Below are 16,650 nucleotides of genomic sequence, written 5' to 3'. Positions count from 1 at the left end.
CTTTCTTGTTCTTTTCTATGCATCGCTCTTCCTCTCTAGCAGCAAGGCACACATCTGACTGCTGCCAGCTGTCACCCAGGCCGGAGATGTGGCCTCTTGCAGCCACATCTCCGTCTGTCCAGGGCAGAGGAAGCCAAGGCTGAGGCTCCCTTTGTGAGGTGCACTGAGTACCCGTGCTGTACAGCTTGCTGAAGCCCCCAAGACATGACGGAACACTGGAGTGTGTTCCTCCTCTCCTCCCCCAATAGAAACTGAACAGATGGGAAGGAGCCCTGAACCAGTGCACAGACACGGCTGTGTGCAAGAGGGGATCTATGCTCCTGCCTTGATGACAGCTTAGAGCAACATCTATCTTGACTTACTTTTGTTTGCTGAGGCTGTAAGTTACAATCTTCAGAATAAAAGAAAAAAAAGGTTGGTGCACACTGATCACTGCTGACAAGCTCCCATTTTCCTCTATGTTACTGCACAATTTGCAGAAAGGAAAAGCTGAAAACCCCTTTCACACTGCTCGTATCTCAGAAAATGGAAGAATTCATAGCCATGCATTTTACATGATGGGCAGAAGTCAGCTCTTTGGGCAGATGCAATTGCAACAAAAACCAAACACAAATGAGCGAGCACAGTACAGCTCCTCTAGGTGCTCATTCCAGCAAGAGAGATGGACTTTTAAGAGTTAGACTCCTCCAGAATATCCCATTCCAGGCACAAATCCACACGTCACCTCTGAAGCAAAGGCAGCTCCACTTCCATATACACTGTAGTTTTTCAGAGCCAAAATGATCAGACAGTAGCTCCAGAAAAAGAACCAATCTTCACAGAAGGGAGCAGTGGGAAATCCCAGGCTAGAGCAAAGACAATCTGTACGAAGGTGAAGGGCTCCTGACACAATGCAGGGAAGACACGAGAGACTAGCTCTACAGCTTGGAGGACATAGAAGTGCCAAGCTTGAGCCAATTAAGCTCCATCAACCTGGAGCAAGACTCCTCCCAGCTCTGCAGCCAGAGGCATACAGAAGCCTCAGGGATGCCTGCCTGTGCTCTAGTGCATAATGCAGGCATGCCCTCTGGAGCTCAGGCATGCTGAGAGGGGTTATTTTAGCTCAGCAGATAAATGCAGCAACAATAAATTGCATCAATTATTCACTAATGGAATTATGCCTAGTAAGTCAAACAGAATGTATAATCTGAAAAATCTTTTGCTTAAGAAATGCAATGATTTTTAATTGGTTTTATATCCCCTGCTATAGTACTCAAAGCACCACGTACAAAAGGCTTGGGAAGAGAAGTCACTTAATCAGATTAAAAGAAAATCCCTACCAGCTGGGAAACTAACAGCTCCCGCATCCTCAGTTTATTTGTATAACCTCCACCTGTAAAGTCTTTCCAGGTTATTACTAGGGCTGCAGTCCCAGCATTAGCTGTTTGCTCAGTTTCACTTCTCAAAGCAGGCAAAAAGGATGATTTGCAGCTTTCCAAAAAGCTTCTTAATGTTAAGAAACGCTTGTGAAACTTAAATCAACATTACATTCGCACAGATGCTCGAGGCAAACTATTCTGTCCCCACCACAAACAGTAATCATTACTCTCTAGACATGACAGATTTCCTTTGGAGCACCTGGAAGCTGCTGCATGTAAAGAAGAATCTGACTAATATAATTAAATTTACTCACATATTTTAACTCTTTTGGCACGGCATTTGAAGTGGGAAGAAGCCAAACACTTTTATTGTGGTACAAGTTTCCGTGTCATTTTTGCAGTATTCTGTAGCCCTCACGTGCATTCCTGTTTGTCAACTCTAAATGGAAACAAGAACACCTGAGTCTACAACAAAGGGCATGTAAAGGTACCTGAGATTATTTATTCCGGTTCTGGTTTGCTGTTTTTTTTTCCTCCTTCCCTGAGGACTGATTCTTCAGCAAACTTTGCATCTCCAGCTGGAGCACCATTCTGTCACCTTCTTGACATCTTAGGCACTCTGCTCCCATCCATCTCCTCAGTGCCTCCTGCCTGCTGGCCAGCTCCTGCGTTCTGCCTGTATTTGCTATTTGGAGTTCACACCCTCAACCTTCTCCCCCTTAGGTTTCCATTCCTTGACTTCAAAGATCATTTTCCCCACCAGCCTCTGCCAACATCCTTCTAGCCAAACCCCTGTTCCCTTTAAGGCAACTCCAGTTTGACTGACAGACTATCTCTGGACATACCCCTTTCCTTCTCAGGGAGGCCTCTGCAATACCTGAACACAACACGGCACCTTCTCATTGCCCCACCCCAAGTGCCATTCAACTTCACCCCTTGAGATTCTCCCTACCTTTTCAACAATATATAATGGATTATGTGGTATTGCGCACGCACTAATCAACTTTGTAATTGCTCTTGTACTCAACACTAATCACAATTTTTCCTCATTCAGGCTGTAATTCTAGATACTGCTTGGAAACATGCCTGTCTACATAAATCAAAGAAGACACAGACACCCCAATCCTGCTGGTTTATTGCCCTAGTAGCCCAAATTTGTCTTTATCATCAGCATCAGCACTTTCCATGCGCTGCTTCACACTGCTCTACAGAAACGTCTGCACAGCTTCCCTTCCCCTCTTAAGGACACTCACCAGCTCAGACATCCCAGCACTGACAGCCAGCAGGACAAAGAGCTGCACTGCCCACCTCAAGCACAGCTCCACAGATCCTGTCCATGCGGAATAATTTGGGCACCCCATCCACCCCCTGCTGCTAAACCAGCCTCCCCACTATCAGACAGCCTTCCATTCTGAACAACTGTACACAAAAACCACAGTCACTTTCCCCTTCTCACTTTCCTGTATCAAAAACATCATTTATTAAAAAAGAAAAAAAAAGAAGCAACTATAGAACCACAGCATCAGTGTGGAACCATCACTCCACCGAGCAACAAGGTCTCACTGTTTCCTCTGCCTGCATTCAGCCTCGGTCTCCAATCTCCTACTCAAACACTAAGAGTTAAAATTCAGAAGCCTCTTGAGTGCCTGTCCTCTCACAACACAACACCCAGCGAGGCCCCAGGCAATCAAGTGACAGCACCTCATATCTAAAGACCACTTTCAGAAAGGGAGTCAAATTATCAATTTCACTCCAAGTGCTGAAACTACAGAAACAGAAAACATGTTTCACACACAATGTACTGGAAGAAGAAAATAAAAATCAATAGTTGTTCCATGCAGCAATCTAAAAGTAAGCACAACAGAGAATGAATATTAAAAGGTGAAAGCCAACTACATGATCACATACTTGCAAAGAAACTATTTTTACTTTATGTGCTTTTTCCCCTTCATCTTAAATTGAACATATACTAGCTCAATTAAATAACAGAACAAACTATTCACTGCTGTGGGCTATATTTAGCCATAAGCAGGCTAACATAATAAAGCATTTTTCCTACCACCAGTACTCAACCTGTATTGATACTGTCAACAGCTGCCAATAACACAAGGCATTCTCCAGAGTCAATCAAAGAAAGCAGCCAAATGTAATACAATACACTAAAATATAATTAAAGATAAACTATCAGCTGAATGGCGCTATAACTACAGACATTTTACTTCTACAGATGTATACTTCTGATAAAGGAGATGCAAAGGCCTTCCTTGCAGCCGGTGGTATTGCCTGGCATCAATGAATCAAGGCAGCTCAACTACACAGGTTATGGATCTCATAGGGGTTCCCAGCCAGGTCAGTAATAGCAGTTCTGTAAAACAAAAACACCATTGCCCTTAGCAGGCTTTAGATCAAGCTCTATGCTGTAGCCAAATCCTCATCTCCATGCCTGCTCTCACAGGGCAAACAGGGCTCACAACAACCACACCAAAAGACTGTAGGCTGGTTTGGCTTAGCAACATCCATTCAGACACAGCTCAGAAATAATTCAGCCTAAGATCTGGCGATTCACAGAGTGATATTTCCCCGCCTGAGATGGGAAATACGGGTGTTGGTTTTTTTATTATTATTATTATTATTATTATGGAAAGACAAAAAGTCTTTTCCTCCTTTTCCAAAAAACACAGAAGTTAAACTTAAAACTGACCACATCAACTAAACCAATAATTTCTGTTTGTACTGCATGTAGCATGCAAGTTTAAGAGAGCAACACCTTCACAGAGGGAGCTAAGGTAGGGTAGATGTGCTATGACAACAGGAGTTGTTTCAGAAGGGCAGCACTGCATTGGTTACCCATTCATGTAACAAGAACAACAACACTATGTACCACTGGAGCTAACCCATCTGCCTGCCCAGATCCTGGAGATTATCTGAGAAAGGCAAATATTTCTAGATTACTTTGTTCCCACTGAGCAGGGAGAGCTGCACAGACCAGCAGCTGCTTTGCACTCAGAGAACTAATGATGGAACATTTCCTAGATCAACCATCTCTCCCAGAAGAGGGGAGACAGTTCAACGCTTCCTTGAAGTATTCTGTTATTATTAGTGCGTTCCAAAAGCAGCTATAAACATAAACCAGCTCCCGTTACTTTTCACTGCCAGAATAATCAGAGAGAGCACTTTGCTGCATCCAGGGAAGTTCTTCCCAGTTAAGCCCACATATGATCACACATACGGCTGGCATGATTTTTGGAAGATGCCTTTCCGACATACAGTAAACCCATCCAGACTTAAAAATCATCAGGAACCACATTCACAGTTAAGAAAATCTGTTAGCATGGGTACAAGAGTGGATTTTAAAACAATGCCAAATTCATCACTCTTTTAATGGACCCTCAAACCGATCAACTTCCTTCCTTCTTTCTCTTTCCCTTAAGAAAACACAAGGACATTTCGGGATAGCTTAAGACACATCCACAGAACATTACAGCAATAAAATTCATCCCGTAACATCTGGTAAGCAGATCATTTGATTTTTTTTTTTTCCCCCAGAAGAGAACAAGTATATATGCAAAACAAAAAGCAGCCATTTAAAACACTTGTTTCAATGAGCATTAAGTCCAGATTCAAAAGTATAGACATTTTTTCTGTGACTTACCAGAATTTCTCTTCGACACGAGCTTCAAATTCATGCTGACTACAGTACAGATCACAAGAACCAAGAGAACAAGGGGCTTCATCTTTCACTCTCTTTGGCAGCTGAAATGCAAACATAGTATGAAGTCTGAATCACAGGTCTTCACCACACCAATGCAGCAGCTACAATTAAACATTTCTCAAAGAGCCCTCACAGGGCAATGCTTACCCTAGTGACATCTGTTAGTTTTTTTAGGTTTTTTTGTTGTTGTTTTTTGTTTTTAATGCCGAGGTGGGCAAACATCATGGCTCAAAGCAACTGTCCGTGAATAATTTACCCCTGAGTACCACACAAAAGGTTGTTGCTTTTGTTTTTCAAATATTTTGAAAACATTATTTTGCTTTAAAAAAAAAAAGGACAAATTCTTATTTGAAACAATCTGAGTTTAATCTGACAGATTTTTGTATGTTGTAGAAGACTGATCACAACAATTATACTTCATTTTGTTTCATACTTTAAAAGAACACTTCACATTGTTTGGGAAAATGTAAGAGTAGGTTATTTGTGCCATTTCTCCTAGAAACCTTATTTTCCCCACTGGTGACCTTGTAAAAGCTCCTACAATGAAATGACGCTATTCCAGGAATGTCTAATATAAAATGAAGACAGCTGTATAAAAACCAGAAATCAATGAAACCAAGTCTTGCAAATGTTATTAAAAAGATAGTAAAATTCACAGGGGAGGCTAATTCCATCTACCTTGTATTTTTAAAAAAAGAGAAAAAAAGAGAAAATTCTAGTTTATAATTGTAGTTTGAGTTGTATGTAATTACTGGAACTAGTTATGTTTTCATTTACAAGTCCAAGGTCATTCAAGAAAACATAGCAAGAACACAGTGAGGTTCCCTATGCATGACTAAGAAACAGGTGTAGTGAAACTGAAACCAGCAAAGCCCATCCTTCTCTCTAAATGAAAAAGGGAAGAGATGCTAAATTAGAAGCTAGAGTCCCCAAATACATACTTAGCATGAAGTCACAGGACTTTAAGTGGCTTGATATATTTAGACTCCAGGAATTCATCTCCATACCAGATATAGAACTCAATCAGGATCCTTACTCTTGGATACAGAGACTAGTTACCTAGATCAGTGTGAAGTTTTTATTTGCACCAAAATAATCAGCTGACGCTCTATGGCAGTTCTGTTCAAGCAGAAAGATGCACCACCACCTGCATCAGCAGCCAAGGCAAAGACCAATAAAACAGAGGCACCCCAAATGGCAGAGGCAGCCCCCAGCACAGGCTCAGTGTGAAAAGCCAGCAAGAGAGCACCATGTCCTGCAGGTCTCTGGAAATTATTCCATTTAATTGGAGCTTATTACATCAACCATCCTTCCTTTGTCATTTTACTGCCAGCCTACTGTTGTGTGAAGAAAATCCAAGGAACCACATACATTTTTTTACACGATGGCAATTACACTGCTACTCGATTATTTCAAAATTACTGCTTATATCTGAAGTTTTCACCCCTCACCCTACTACACTGCAAGCTACAAGAAAGCAGCAGATTTCTTCTTGCTGCATTTTATGTTCCCCTGGGCACTCACTGCCTACTGATTCCCCCAAGTAATGACACTAAAGAGCTGAAGGAATATTCAGGGAGCGATATGCACTGAAGGCTGTCTGACAGTGCTTAATGGCAGAATCCGTTTTCGTTCTTCCCTAACCTCTCCTTGGAGTACCAAAATCCTGAAACGAGCAAGGCCATCTTGACAAGAGAGCAAGGAGAGAGTAATTGAACTAAATCTTTTGACAGATAATTGTAATGATGATGTTATGCTAGAATGATTTTCAAGTGTAGCTTTGCAAATTGCTTTCTCCACTTCCTTCCTTTGATTATTACAGCTGAGGTATGTAACTCCAGGATCCTTCTTCATGTGGCCCTAACTCCAGATCCTTCCTCACGTGGCCCCTTCATCCTCACCCCCAAATGGGCTATGCTGCATTAAAGAAACTTAAAAACTCAAAGCGAGTTCTGCCAAGCAACATTAACACTAGATATAGGGGAAACGTATGAGGAGGGGGTTACCCACCCACTCTATTTACCATAAGGGAAAAGAAATTCAGCCTCAGGGCCTAACATTCTTGTTGATTTTAGGCTGTTTATTCTGTATGCACATAGTCAAAGCTAAGACCACGTTTATAGGATTTGATAGAAATAACTGCCCATAGAATGTGTGGATAACAAGGGACTCCAGATAGCCACAGAGACTCGCATCTCAAAAGACGAAGAGAAGAAGATTCCAGCCAGATTACACCCTTCAATACTCACTACACTTCCCAACAACCAATTTCAACACTGCATTTTTAGCACTGCCAAAGTCCCAGTTTGACAGCAAAGTCTGACAGCACTGCCAGGGACAGCCCTGCACCAGGGGCTGCTTTTTCATCTACTGCAGCACTGTCCCAGAAGTCTGAATTCTGACTTCCCATGAAGAGCTGAACCCAACCTTCACCTTCTGGCACTACCAATCTTCAATTTACTTTAACCTTCTATGACAGCATAAAACCCTCCTGTTTGAAACACATTTCATAGAAGGCAGGTTACAGCTAGGAGTTTGTAAGATTTCTGAATATTGATTTTAACAGAATTTTATATTAAAGTTTCATTACATGCCAGGCAGCATCTTCTCCTCCTCCTTTTCAGTTAGCTTTTCATGAAACAGCTAAGTTTTAAAATCCCCAGGTTACTTCTCCTGGTGCAAAGATACGCTTCCTTAAAAACAGTAAATGCTTCCATTTAGGATATCTATATGCTACAAAATTATTGCTATAAAAATGCATATGTTATTTCTCTTCACCCCTTTATTTCAAATGTGAGGACCAAAGATAATTTTGGTCAACTTCTCTTTTTAAATGGTTATGAAAACCATCTTCTTTGCCCAACTCCCTCTGCCGTGCAAAACAGCTTCTCAAACACTTTCAGCATTTAAGAACCGTGCAGCTAAAATCAAAGACTTAATGACTTAGGATGGCCAGAACACATCACAGAAACAAGCACGCTTGTCAAATAAAACTAAAGTACAAGTCCCACATCCTAGTTGGCAATAAAATTAACCTTGCATTATGCCTGGAAATTGAGACCTTTGAGGCTGACACACACAGGGTGCATCAGACAGATCTTCACATCATGCAGATTGAACACCAATTCTACTGGATACGTTTCAGAAGAGGGTAACAACGTTTAAGATCTTTCCCAGAAGAGTGAAGATGTTTCCCTTACTAAGAGTAAATAGAAATGCTGATTACAGATAACTGGCTCAAGATCCCTAAGAGGAAGAAAGAGACAGGCAGAATAAAGTTCTCCCTGAGAAGGCTGAAAGAATCCAGCCCTTGGTGTGACCTACCAGGTTACGTTTGTATGGAGATAAGCAAAGGGAGGTTGCTACCGTCATAGGGAGCAGTGGAAGACAAGGAAGACCCAACAGTATTGTTCTGTTATTCCTTCCCTCCTCGTGCCACTGCGATGCTGCAGAGCACAGATTTCAGGCAGCCCTCCCAGCCTCTGCTGTAAGCACCCAGCAAACAGGAGGGTACCAAGCTGCAGTGAAGCACAAATTCTGTTCTTCTAAAAGCAAACCAACAAAAAACACCTGACTTCCCACATGCTGCCTAACGGCCTTCAGTAGCACTGACAAACTAAGGCATTTCTTCAGGGCCCTCAGGAAACAAGGCTTGGGAAACTGCAACAGCATCCAACACCGCAAAGAACTTCAAGGTTCCAATAAAGTGTTTAGAAACAGGAGGGCAGTCGGTGCGTTAGTATTCCGCACAACCCCCAGCACTGAGATTCCCAAGTCTCTGCTTTACATGCAATTTAGTTTTGCTCTAATTTCTACCACAAGCTTTGCTTATACCACATTCCTTTGTAAGAGAAAGCAAGAAGAGAAATGCAGTGTGTGTGCACTTGGCACACGCCTATGCACAGGCCAAGATCTGCTGACGCATTGTGAGGATCCGCAGGTTCTGCTCCTCCACAGAAGCTGTGATGAAGAAGGTGCTTGTTAAAATCAGCAGCCCACCTCTTGAGTGGTTTCCAGTTGCCAGGCTTTGTTGTTCACAAACCTCAGGGAAATAAATTATTGCTTTCACCCCCCACACACAAAGTAAGAAACAGCAACAGCAATTCTTTCGACATCTTTACAAGCTTAGATGGAGACTTCTGTTCATTCCTTTTCAAACCATTTGCCCACTCCGCTTTTTAAGGTTTTCAATTTTAATGAGAGTTCCCTCTCAGGTCTCCCATTCTGTTGCCAACACACCAAATGTTGAGCTGTGTATTACTGAAAAGTTTCCAGCACACACAGCATGGTGGGTGGAAGCAATCCACAGTGGGCATTGGTGCTTTTTGTTGACACCCTGATCTCACACACACACAGCAAAAGGATTAAAATCAGAGATGCCTGCTAGTTCAAATATTGTACCTTCAGCTCTATTTGATATGACTCATGCACCACTCTTCATTCTGCTGCTCAATGAGCATCACAGAATACTTCATTTTGCCTAATCTGCTGTACATCCTCACCATCGTAACCAGACACTTAAGATGTCCAAATGTGCAATGAACATTATCTACAAGGCAGCACGCACTCAGCATTCACCTTGCTGTATCGGAACCCCCATGGCAACCCTGTTTCACGGGCTCATGTCCTTACTTAAATTCATATCTGGCCAATTCTCCTTCTTCAGATGTAATTCTGAGAAATTCACAGCTGTGGTAAGCTTAGCAGCAATCCAGGCAGCACTCGTGTTGTGTGAACTGAAAGTAACCAGTAACAACAAGATGCCATCTAAAATGCCTGAGATTCTTACTGGCACAACAGCGCATCAGTTGCATGAAAGCAATACAAGGAAAGACTGAAGTACCGTCCTGAGCAAGCACAGGGAACTGTTACAAAATGCAGACAGCCAATAAGGTCACAACACCAATCTGTGTGATGGGGTGTGAAGCTTGTTCTGCCTGGAGAAGAGAGGGCTCCAGTGAGACCTCACTGCAGCCTTCCAGTACTTGAAGGGAGTTTATACCAGAGGGGGACCAATTTTTTACACGGGCAGACAGTGATAGAACAAGGGGAAATGGCTTTAAACCAAAAGAAGGGAAATTTAGGTCAGATGCAAGGAGGAAACTCTTTACTCAGAGGGCAGTAAGGCCCTGGCACTGCTGCCCAGAGCTGCAGGCGTCCATGGCCAGGCTGGATGGGCCCTGGGCAGCCTGAGCTGTTGCGGGGGCAGCTAGCCTGCAGCAGGGGGTAGGACTGGGGAGGGGGGGTGGGGGGGAGGATTAAAGGTCCCTTCCAACCCAAGTCAGTCTGTGTTTCTATAAACACAGAATCTTATCAGTTATGTCAGGAGCAATACAAAGCATGACCCCTTAGATGATAATATTGAGGTTTATTTGAAAGACTATAATGCTTTCATTTAAAAGTTGATGTCCTCTGGGTCACCATTTGGAATATGTTTCAGTGCAGCATCTTAACACCTTAGAAGGCCTCTTACAGCATAACTTCAGAACAAAAACTGGGCTTCAGTGGCAGGCACAAAAAAAATACCATGAAAAGAAAAGAAATACCTCCACTCAATAACTTCTACCATTAACACAAGATAGTGGAAGTGGTTTTAGTTATGTTAAAGCAGCAGGCTCAACACTATGAGTGAAGTGTTGGTTTGTCCTGTCTTCAGAAAACCCTGCATGCATTAACACAAGAAACTTTTCCTGCAGGAACCTCCCAATTCAACAGCTTCCTAAAATAGTGCTCATTTACAGCAAAAAAATAAAGACCAGAAGGCAGAAAAACGCCATGTGATATTCCAATCACAGATAGAGATTCCAGTGTCAGTAGAATCAAAGTGCTAGCCGGGGGGGTCAGTGCTGGACACACAATGAAGGCACTCACCCAGACCTCTGCTAAGATAACAAAATGTGAGCCACCCATCTGAACAGAGGCGTGAAACAGAAGAGCTGCAGCCCCGGTGGGCAGGCCAAGGCCTATCAGCTCACACTGCACACAGACCTTGACTCCCTAGGCAACTCAGTCAAACAGAACTCAAGTTTATTACATCTTCATATTGGATTTTCAATCTCTGAATCATACTCCTCACTTAGTGCAGCAACTCTTGCAGCAGGAAACACAGCACCCAGAAGTAGTAAAAAAAACAGTTTAAAAAAAAAAGGGGGAAAGTCAGGTTTTGTTTGGTTGTTTTCGGGGTGGGATTTGTTTTAAAGCTTCACGCCCAGCTGTGCCATCAGGATGTACTGACTCAGCACTGCCCTCTATTCTACAGAGAACCACGGCTCCAGCCTCGACTGTGCTACACACTAACTGCACATCACAAGATATATCGATACACTTGTCCAGTATCACAGCATTTAAATTTGAGCAGTCCAGGCCCCTTATAGACGTTCGAAGTGAAATACATGTTGCGGGAGGAGAATTACCACTGTACTTCAAACTCTCATGGTTTATGAGGTCAGCATAATGGATATATTAATTTACAGCCTTTTTTTTTTTTTTCCCCTGGAGTAGGAGCTATTAATATTCTACATATATTTACTTCTGCAGATGATGGTTTAATCAATATAGTACCTTGGGCAACATGAAAGCAATGTAAGGACTGTCAGCCTCAGCGAGCTGATGCTTATGGTAGGGCTCAGCCTCTTACCACAGCCTTGCAGAAGGAGAAGAAAACACAAAGACTGTCTGCACCTGTAAAGCTGAACCAGCACACTAGCACCAAGGAAAGCAGAGAGATTATAAGACTCAGATTGGCCTAAATCCTAAAGCCTGTGGAAGAGCTCTGTTCGCTCATAAAGACTCTGAACCTGGGAATTCAGATCTCTAGGGGAAAGGAAAGAAGAAGCTGCTGCTGAGACTGCTAAGGGCGTATCAGCGGCTCTGAAGCCCGTACAGCGGTGACAGCACGAGCTGCACCTGGCTCTGGCTTGCCTGTTGCTGGCTGACACCCAGAGCAAACATTGCGGCTCAGGTCACGGCCTCGGCCTCTGGAGTGCTTGAGGCAACTGTGCTGATGATCACAAGTCTCCTCTGCAGTGTCAGACACAAAAGGAGGACATTTCATACAATCAGATTAAAAGAGATGAGAAAAGTCCATTCTCACCCACATCAATTTCTAAACTCACTCACTGTGCTAAGATCATAGGAGAGGTTTCCAATTCACAGCAGCCTATGCAAGAGCATTATTAAGCCCAAAGATTAGATGCTTTGCTTCTTTGATAGTCATACCAAACCTTGCTCCCCAAGCAGCTTTTGTAGAAACACTATTAAAAAGTGGAGAGAAAGACAGTTCAAAGAGAGGTCTCAATCCTGAAATACAGCGCACCCCTCCTCTCCCCCTCCCACACGCTTCCCTCCTTCCATAGCGTTCCTCAGGACTGCTTAAGGAGGTGCTCAGCACAGAGCAGCACAGGATTTAGACTGGGCTGCCATCTGCATGCTGAAACGTTCCCCGCTTCTGTACCGAAGCTGCTTTTACTGTCTTAAACCTGCCCTCTTCCTGGGAGCACAGAGAAGACAGACTCACAAGCATCAGCCGGACTGAGTTTTGATCTGCTCCTGTGTACCTTTACACCCCTGCAATGTTCACATAACAATAACATTTCCACTGCTCACGGCGGATTCGGTCCATGCTCACTCCCGCACATCAAAGGAGCAGGCAGCAGAAGAATACAGCTCCACATGCAGCGTGCCTGGAATTTCATTCCTTGATCTCATTCATGGCCACATGCTTCCTTAACTAATACATAATGCTCAAAGCAGACAGAATTAGCAAAGAAAGACGACATACCAGCTGTTACACTTCTTAGAAAACACACTTTTACTCGTTCCAGAGAAGCGAGACGGGGCACTTTGCTCTGCCTCAGCAAAAGGCAAGTTGCTTTCACTGCTTCGTGCTACCTTAGAGAGATGAACACATTCCTGGTGTGGGTTTCTGTCTCTTACACAACCAGAGGCCATCCTTCACCTGTACATACTGTGCCATGTTTGTACGTGAGAAAATGAACATTTAGTCGACACACAAACACCACCACCCCCTCAAGTTTGAGAACTATGAGAAACTCCCTAGAAAACAGCATTGCTTTCAGGTATTTTGTGAAACCTCATGAACACTGTGGTACCATACCGAAGCAGGACAAAACCAGATTAAAATATCCATTTTATGCACCCCAAAATTACTCTGTCAAATAGATATCCTCATTAATTTAGCTGTTACATAAAGCGGTGGGAAGAGGAGTGAGGGGAATCCCTCTTCCTGCAGTGCTTTCTCTGTATAAGGAGGCCAGAAGAAAAGGGATCAGCCAAATATATACACATAACTGCAGAAGTTTCTCAGATGCAACCTCTCCCCTCACAGCACATCACCGTGCACAGCACAGCCCCTGCCATTCTATCCCAGGGGATCTCACGTAGGCCAAGCACCAGCTGCTCAGAAAGGTGCTGCCCATCAGCGCCAGCAGCACGAGTCTCATTATTTGCAGCAAGGGCAAGATCTTTCCCTTTGTTTTCCTTTCAAGGGTGTTTAAAGGAAGATTTATCCTTAGTTACACACCCTGAAAAGCAAATGGCCTCTTGAAGTGCCTCCTTATTTTGTGATGGAGTTTAAACACTCACTTCCAGCGCTAAAGACCTCCTGACAAATAGTGGAGGCGCACACTAGAAGAGGAAGGAAGAAAAGTCCCAGACAGGTCCTTAAGGCTGTTTATTACTTGTTTGCGGTTTAGCATTCCTGGATACTTTCAGCTTGAGCCCGTTTGAAGTGAGAGATTACTCACGGCCCAAATACATTGGCGATCAGGGAACGCCTGTACTTTAGAAGCGCTTTCCACGTAGTGACCACAAACACCAGCGCTGAGCCACCCCTGGGACACACGCAGGTGCAGCCCTGAGCCCCAGCCCTCCCTGCAGCCCGCAGCGACCACCTCTCCGCAGGTCAGTGGTGCTCCTTCCCCCACCTCCAGTCCTGCAGCACACCTCAACCCAGGACGCAGGAACAGAGAAGAGCTCCTTTCCCCCCAAATACCGCACAGAAGGCACCGTTCTCTGTAGCTTTAAACAGGATAACGGTAACACGTATCCCCCTCTCTCCAAGGAACAGCTCTACGCAGTCAGGAAATGAACTGCCCCGCGTGTGCAAACAAACCAAAGCCTTCACAGGACCGGAGAGCCCCACCTGGATGCTTGCGCTGCCCCTGTGAAGCAAAGCATGCGAGGGGTACCGGCCCGGCACGCAGCAGCCAGCCTGCCCTGCCCAGCTCTGCCTGCACGTCCCTTCCACGGGGAGCTGGAGCCGGCAGCTGCCCTCCACACGCAGGCACGCGCGCTCTTCAACCCTCAGCGGTTTTAGTTTGCGTAGAGCGGCAAGGCGCGACGCTCAGATTTCTAACGCGATACACATTGCCGCTAACATTCCTCGGCACAAACGGCAGCCCGTAGCCGGCAGGCACAGCCGCACCCGCCCTCGCCTACTGCTGCCGACCGCAGCCTCCCGGCCCGGGCCGCCACGCACCGGGAAGCCTCCCACCGCGCGGCGGCTCCGTACCCCCCCCGCCCCGCAGCGCTCTGCCCCGCTCACCTCCCGCCGCCCTCCGCCCCTCCCGGCCCCGCTTCGCGCTGACTTTCCCGCGGAGCAGCGAGGCCGCCGCGCCGCTCTCCAACGGCTTCGGCTGCGGCACCGCTTCAGCCGGGCGGCAGTTCCCGAGGCGCGGGGCGCTGCGGGACGCACCGGAGCTCCTCCAGCCGCCGGGAGCCCACGGACACCCACCCGCGGGCGCGCCACGCCGGGGCTCCTTCCTCACATCACCTGCGAGCGCTGCCCGCGCACACGCGCCGTTCCGCCGCTGAAGCGCCGATCGCCAAACAATTCGGAACAAACCTCCCGCGAGCTCCCAGATACCGCGCAAGCAAAGGGGAGCTCTGCAGGGACCTCCGGAGCCTGGCAAGCAAGAAAGGCGACTCGCAGGAAGGCCCCCGCCCGCCCGCCCGTCCCGCAGCCCCCCGCCAGCCCCGCGGCACGGCCGCAGCCCGCAGGCTTCTCCAGAGCCCGGGACGGAGCCGGGAACAGCACGGAGCCGCCCGAGCCGCTGCGGGACGGCTCACCCCGCGGAACGGACCCAACTTCGGGCGCTGACGCAGTCGGGGCCGCCCGGAGCCGCGCCGTAACTTTGTGCAACTGCGTTCTGATAACGGCTCCCACCCGAAACTTCGCGTTCCTTGAGAAGCGGCGGGGCAGACCGCAGCGCTCGGGCACACGGACCGGGCTGTGCCGTGCGGGGCTGCGCCCCTCGATCCCGTCCCAATCAAGCCCGTCCCGTGGCGGCCGTGGCCCCCAACTTTTTTTCCCCTCAAGGAAAGCAGAAAGCGCCGCGCCCCGCGCGCTTACCTCCCGGCTACGTCTCCATGCCGGCGCGCCCCGTCCCACGCCGCGGGATGCGGGCGCTGCGCCGCGGTGGAGCGCCGCACGCGGACGGCGAGGGCGCGCGGCGCTGCTCTGAGCGGAGCGGCGCGGGACGGCGCTGCCCGCGCGCCGACGGCCCCGCACGCGGCAGGTGCGCCCGCCCCGCGCCGCGAGAGCCGCAGCGCCCCCTGGCGGCCGCCGCGCGCCGCGCGGAGAGACGGCCCCGGGAGCGGCGGGGCGGGAGGGGAGACGGCGGCGGCAGGAACAGCGCCCGGCCGGACCCCCAAGCGGCAGGAACGTCCCCCGCCCTACGGGCACCCCCGCGCGGGGCGCCAGCGGCGCGGCAACCGGCGATGTCAGAGCCGGGAAACCGCTCCTCTCTGCGCACAGGGCTGCGCCGTGCACGCGGGGCTGACGCTAGGAGACATCGTCTTTTTACCCGTAACACAACCAGCGGCATTTTTAGGCGCTTCTCCGCCCGTAGCCATCCTCTTCGACTCGAGGAAGAGTTCGGGACAACGCACCCGCTATGTGTGCTCTGGGAAGCGAGGCCCGTCCTTACGCACGGTAAACGAGCAAAACTACGGCAGCGCAGATCAATAAAGCCGCCCCGTCTCTGTGCCCGGACACAGCTTTTCCCCAGCCAGGAAGAGGCAGGATGTTCCCAGAGCCCTCGCTTCTCTCGGCCCGCACCCCTCCCGGGCTCCTGCACTGCTCCCGCTGGGAATGCAGCATCAAAGGGCTCGCTGTCAAATTGTTTATCAATTTGCGCACTCGAGTCACTTTGTAGCTGAATTATGAGATGAAAAGCCTTGAAATAAAACATCCCACGGACTTTGAATTACAGTTATGTGAAGTTGTATTTCACAGTACCATTGATTTGAAATGAACAGATAAAGCAGCATCAGCAGACATACTTCAGCCTTTATAGTAAGTCAAAAAAAGGTAATTACCATGCTACACTATGAGAACGTACCCATTATTCATAAAAATGAGGCGGGTATGCAACAGACTGATTCCGTACAAAGCTTGTTTGTTCCCCTTGCTCTGGTGGCATCTGATACACCGTCACAGTAATGAGGCCTGCCTGGCCTTCATCTGTGACATTTTTTCCTTATGGTGTGTTATGAAGCAGCACAGGGACCCCAGCTGACGTCGCAGGTGCTCTGTGTGTTGCAGACACAGAGAAAGAG

General features: G+C 47.1%; 1 protein-coding gene across 7 annotated transcripts in view; it reads right to left on the bottom strand.

Annotated features, from left to right (window-relative positions):
- Window positions 1-15,531, bottom strand: part of IL1RAPL2 (interleukin 1 receptor accessory protein like 2) — a 338,050-nt gene extending 322,519 nt beyond the window's left edge. For 5 of the 7 annotated variants that reach the window (XM_015278637.4, XM_015278638.4, XM_025150270.3 and 2 more), the window contains exons 1-2: window positions 15,443-15,531; window positions 5,011-5,111 (exon numbers count right to left, since the gene is read on the bottom strand). In XM_015278637.4, coding sequence (XP_015134123.1) covers window positions 5,011-5,092 — 82 coding nt within the window. In that variant the 5' untranslated portion in view covers window positions 5,093-5,111; window positions 15,443-15,531. Of the gene's footprint in view, window positions 1-3,593; window positions 3,724-5,010; window positions 5,112-14,863; window positions 14,981-15,442 lie in introns of those variants that run through there. The other 2 variants (XM_046941129.1, XM_040700174.2) reach the window with 2 other exon arrangements.
- Window positions 15,532-16,650: the final 1,119 nt, after the last annotated feature.

The sequence above is a fragment of the Gallus gallus genome, chromosome 4, assembly GCF_016699485.2.
Source record: "Gallus gallus isolate bGalGal1 chromosome 4, bGalGal1.mat.broiler.GRCg7b, whole genome shotgun sequence".
Lineage (NCBI taxonomy): Eukaryota > Metazoa > Chordata > Aves > Galliformes > Phasianidae > Gallus > Gallus gallus.
The sequence above is the reverse complement of the archived record's forward strand: the minus strand, read 5'-3'. Positions and strand labels throughout refer to the sequence as shown.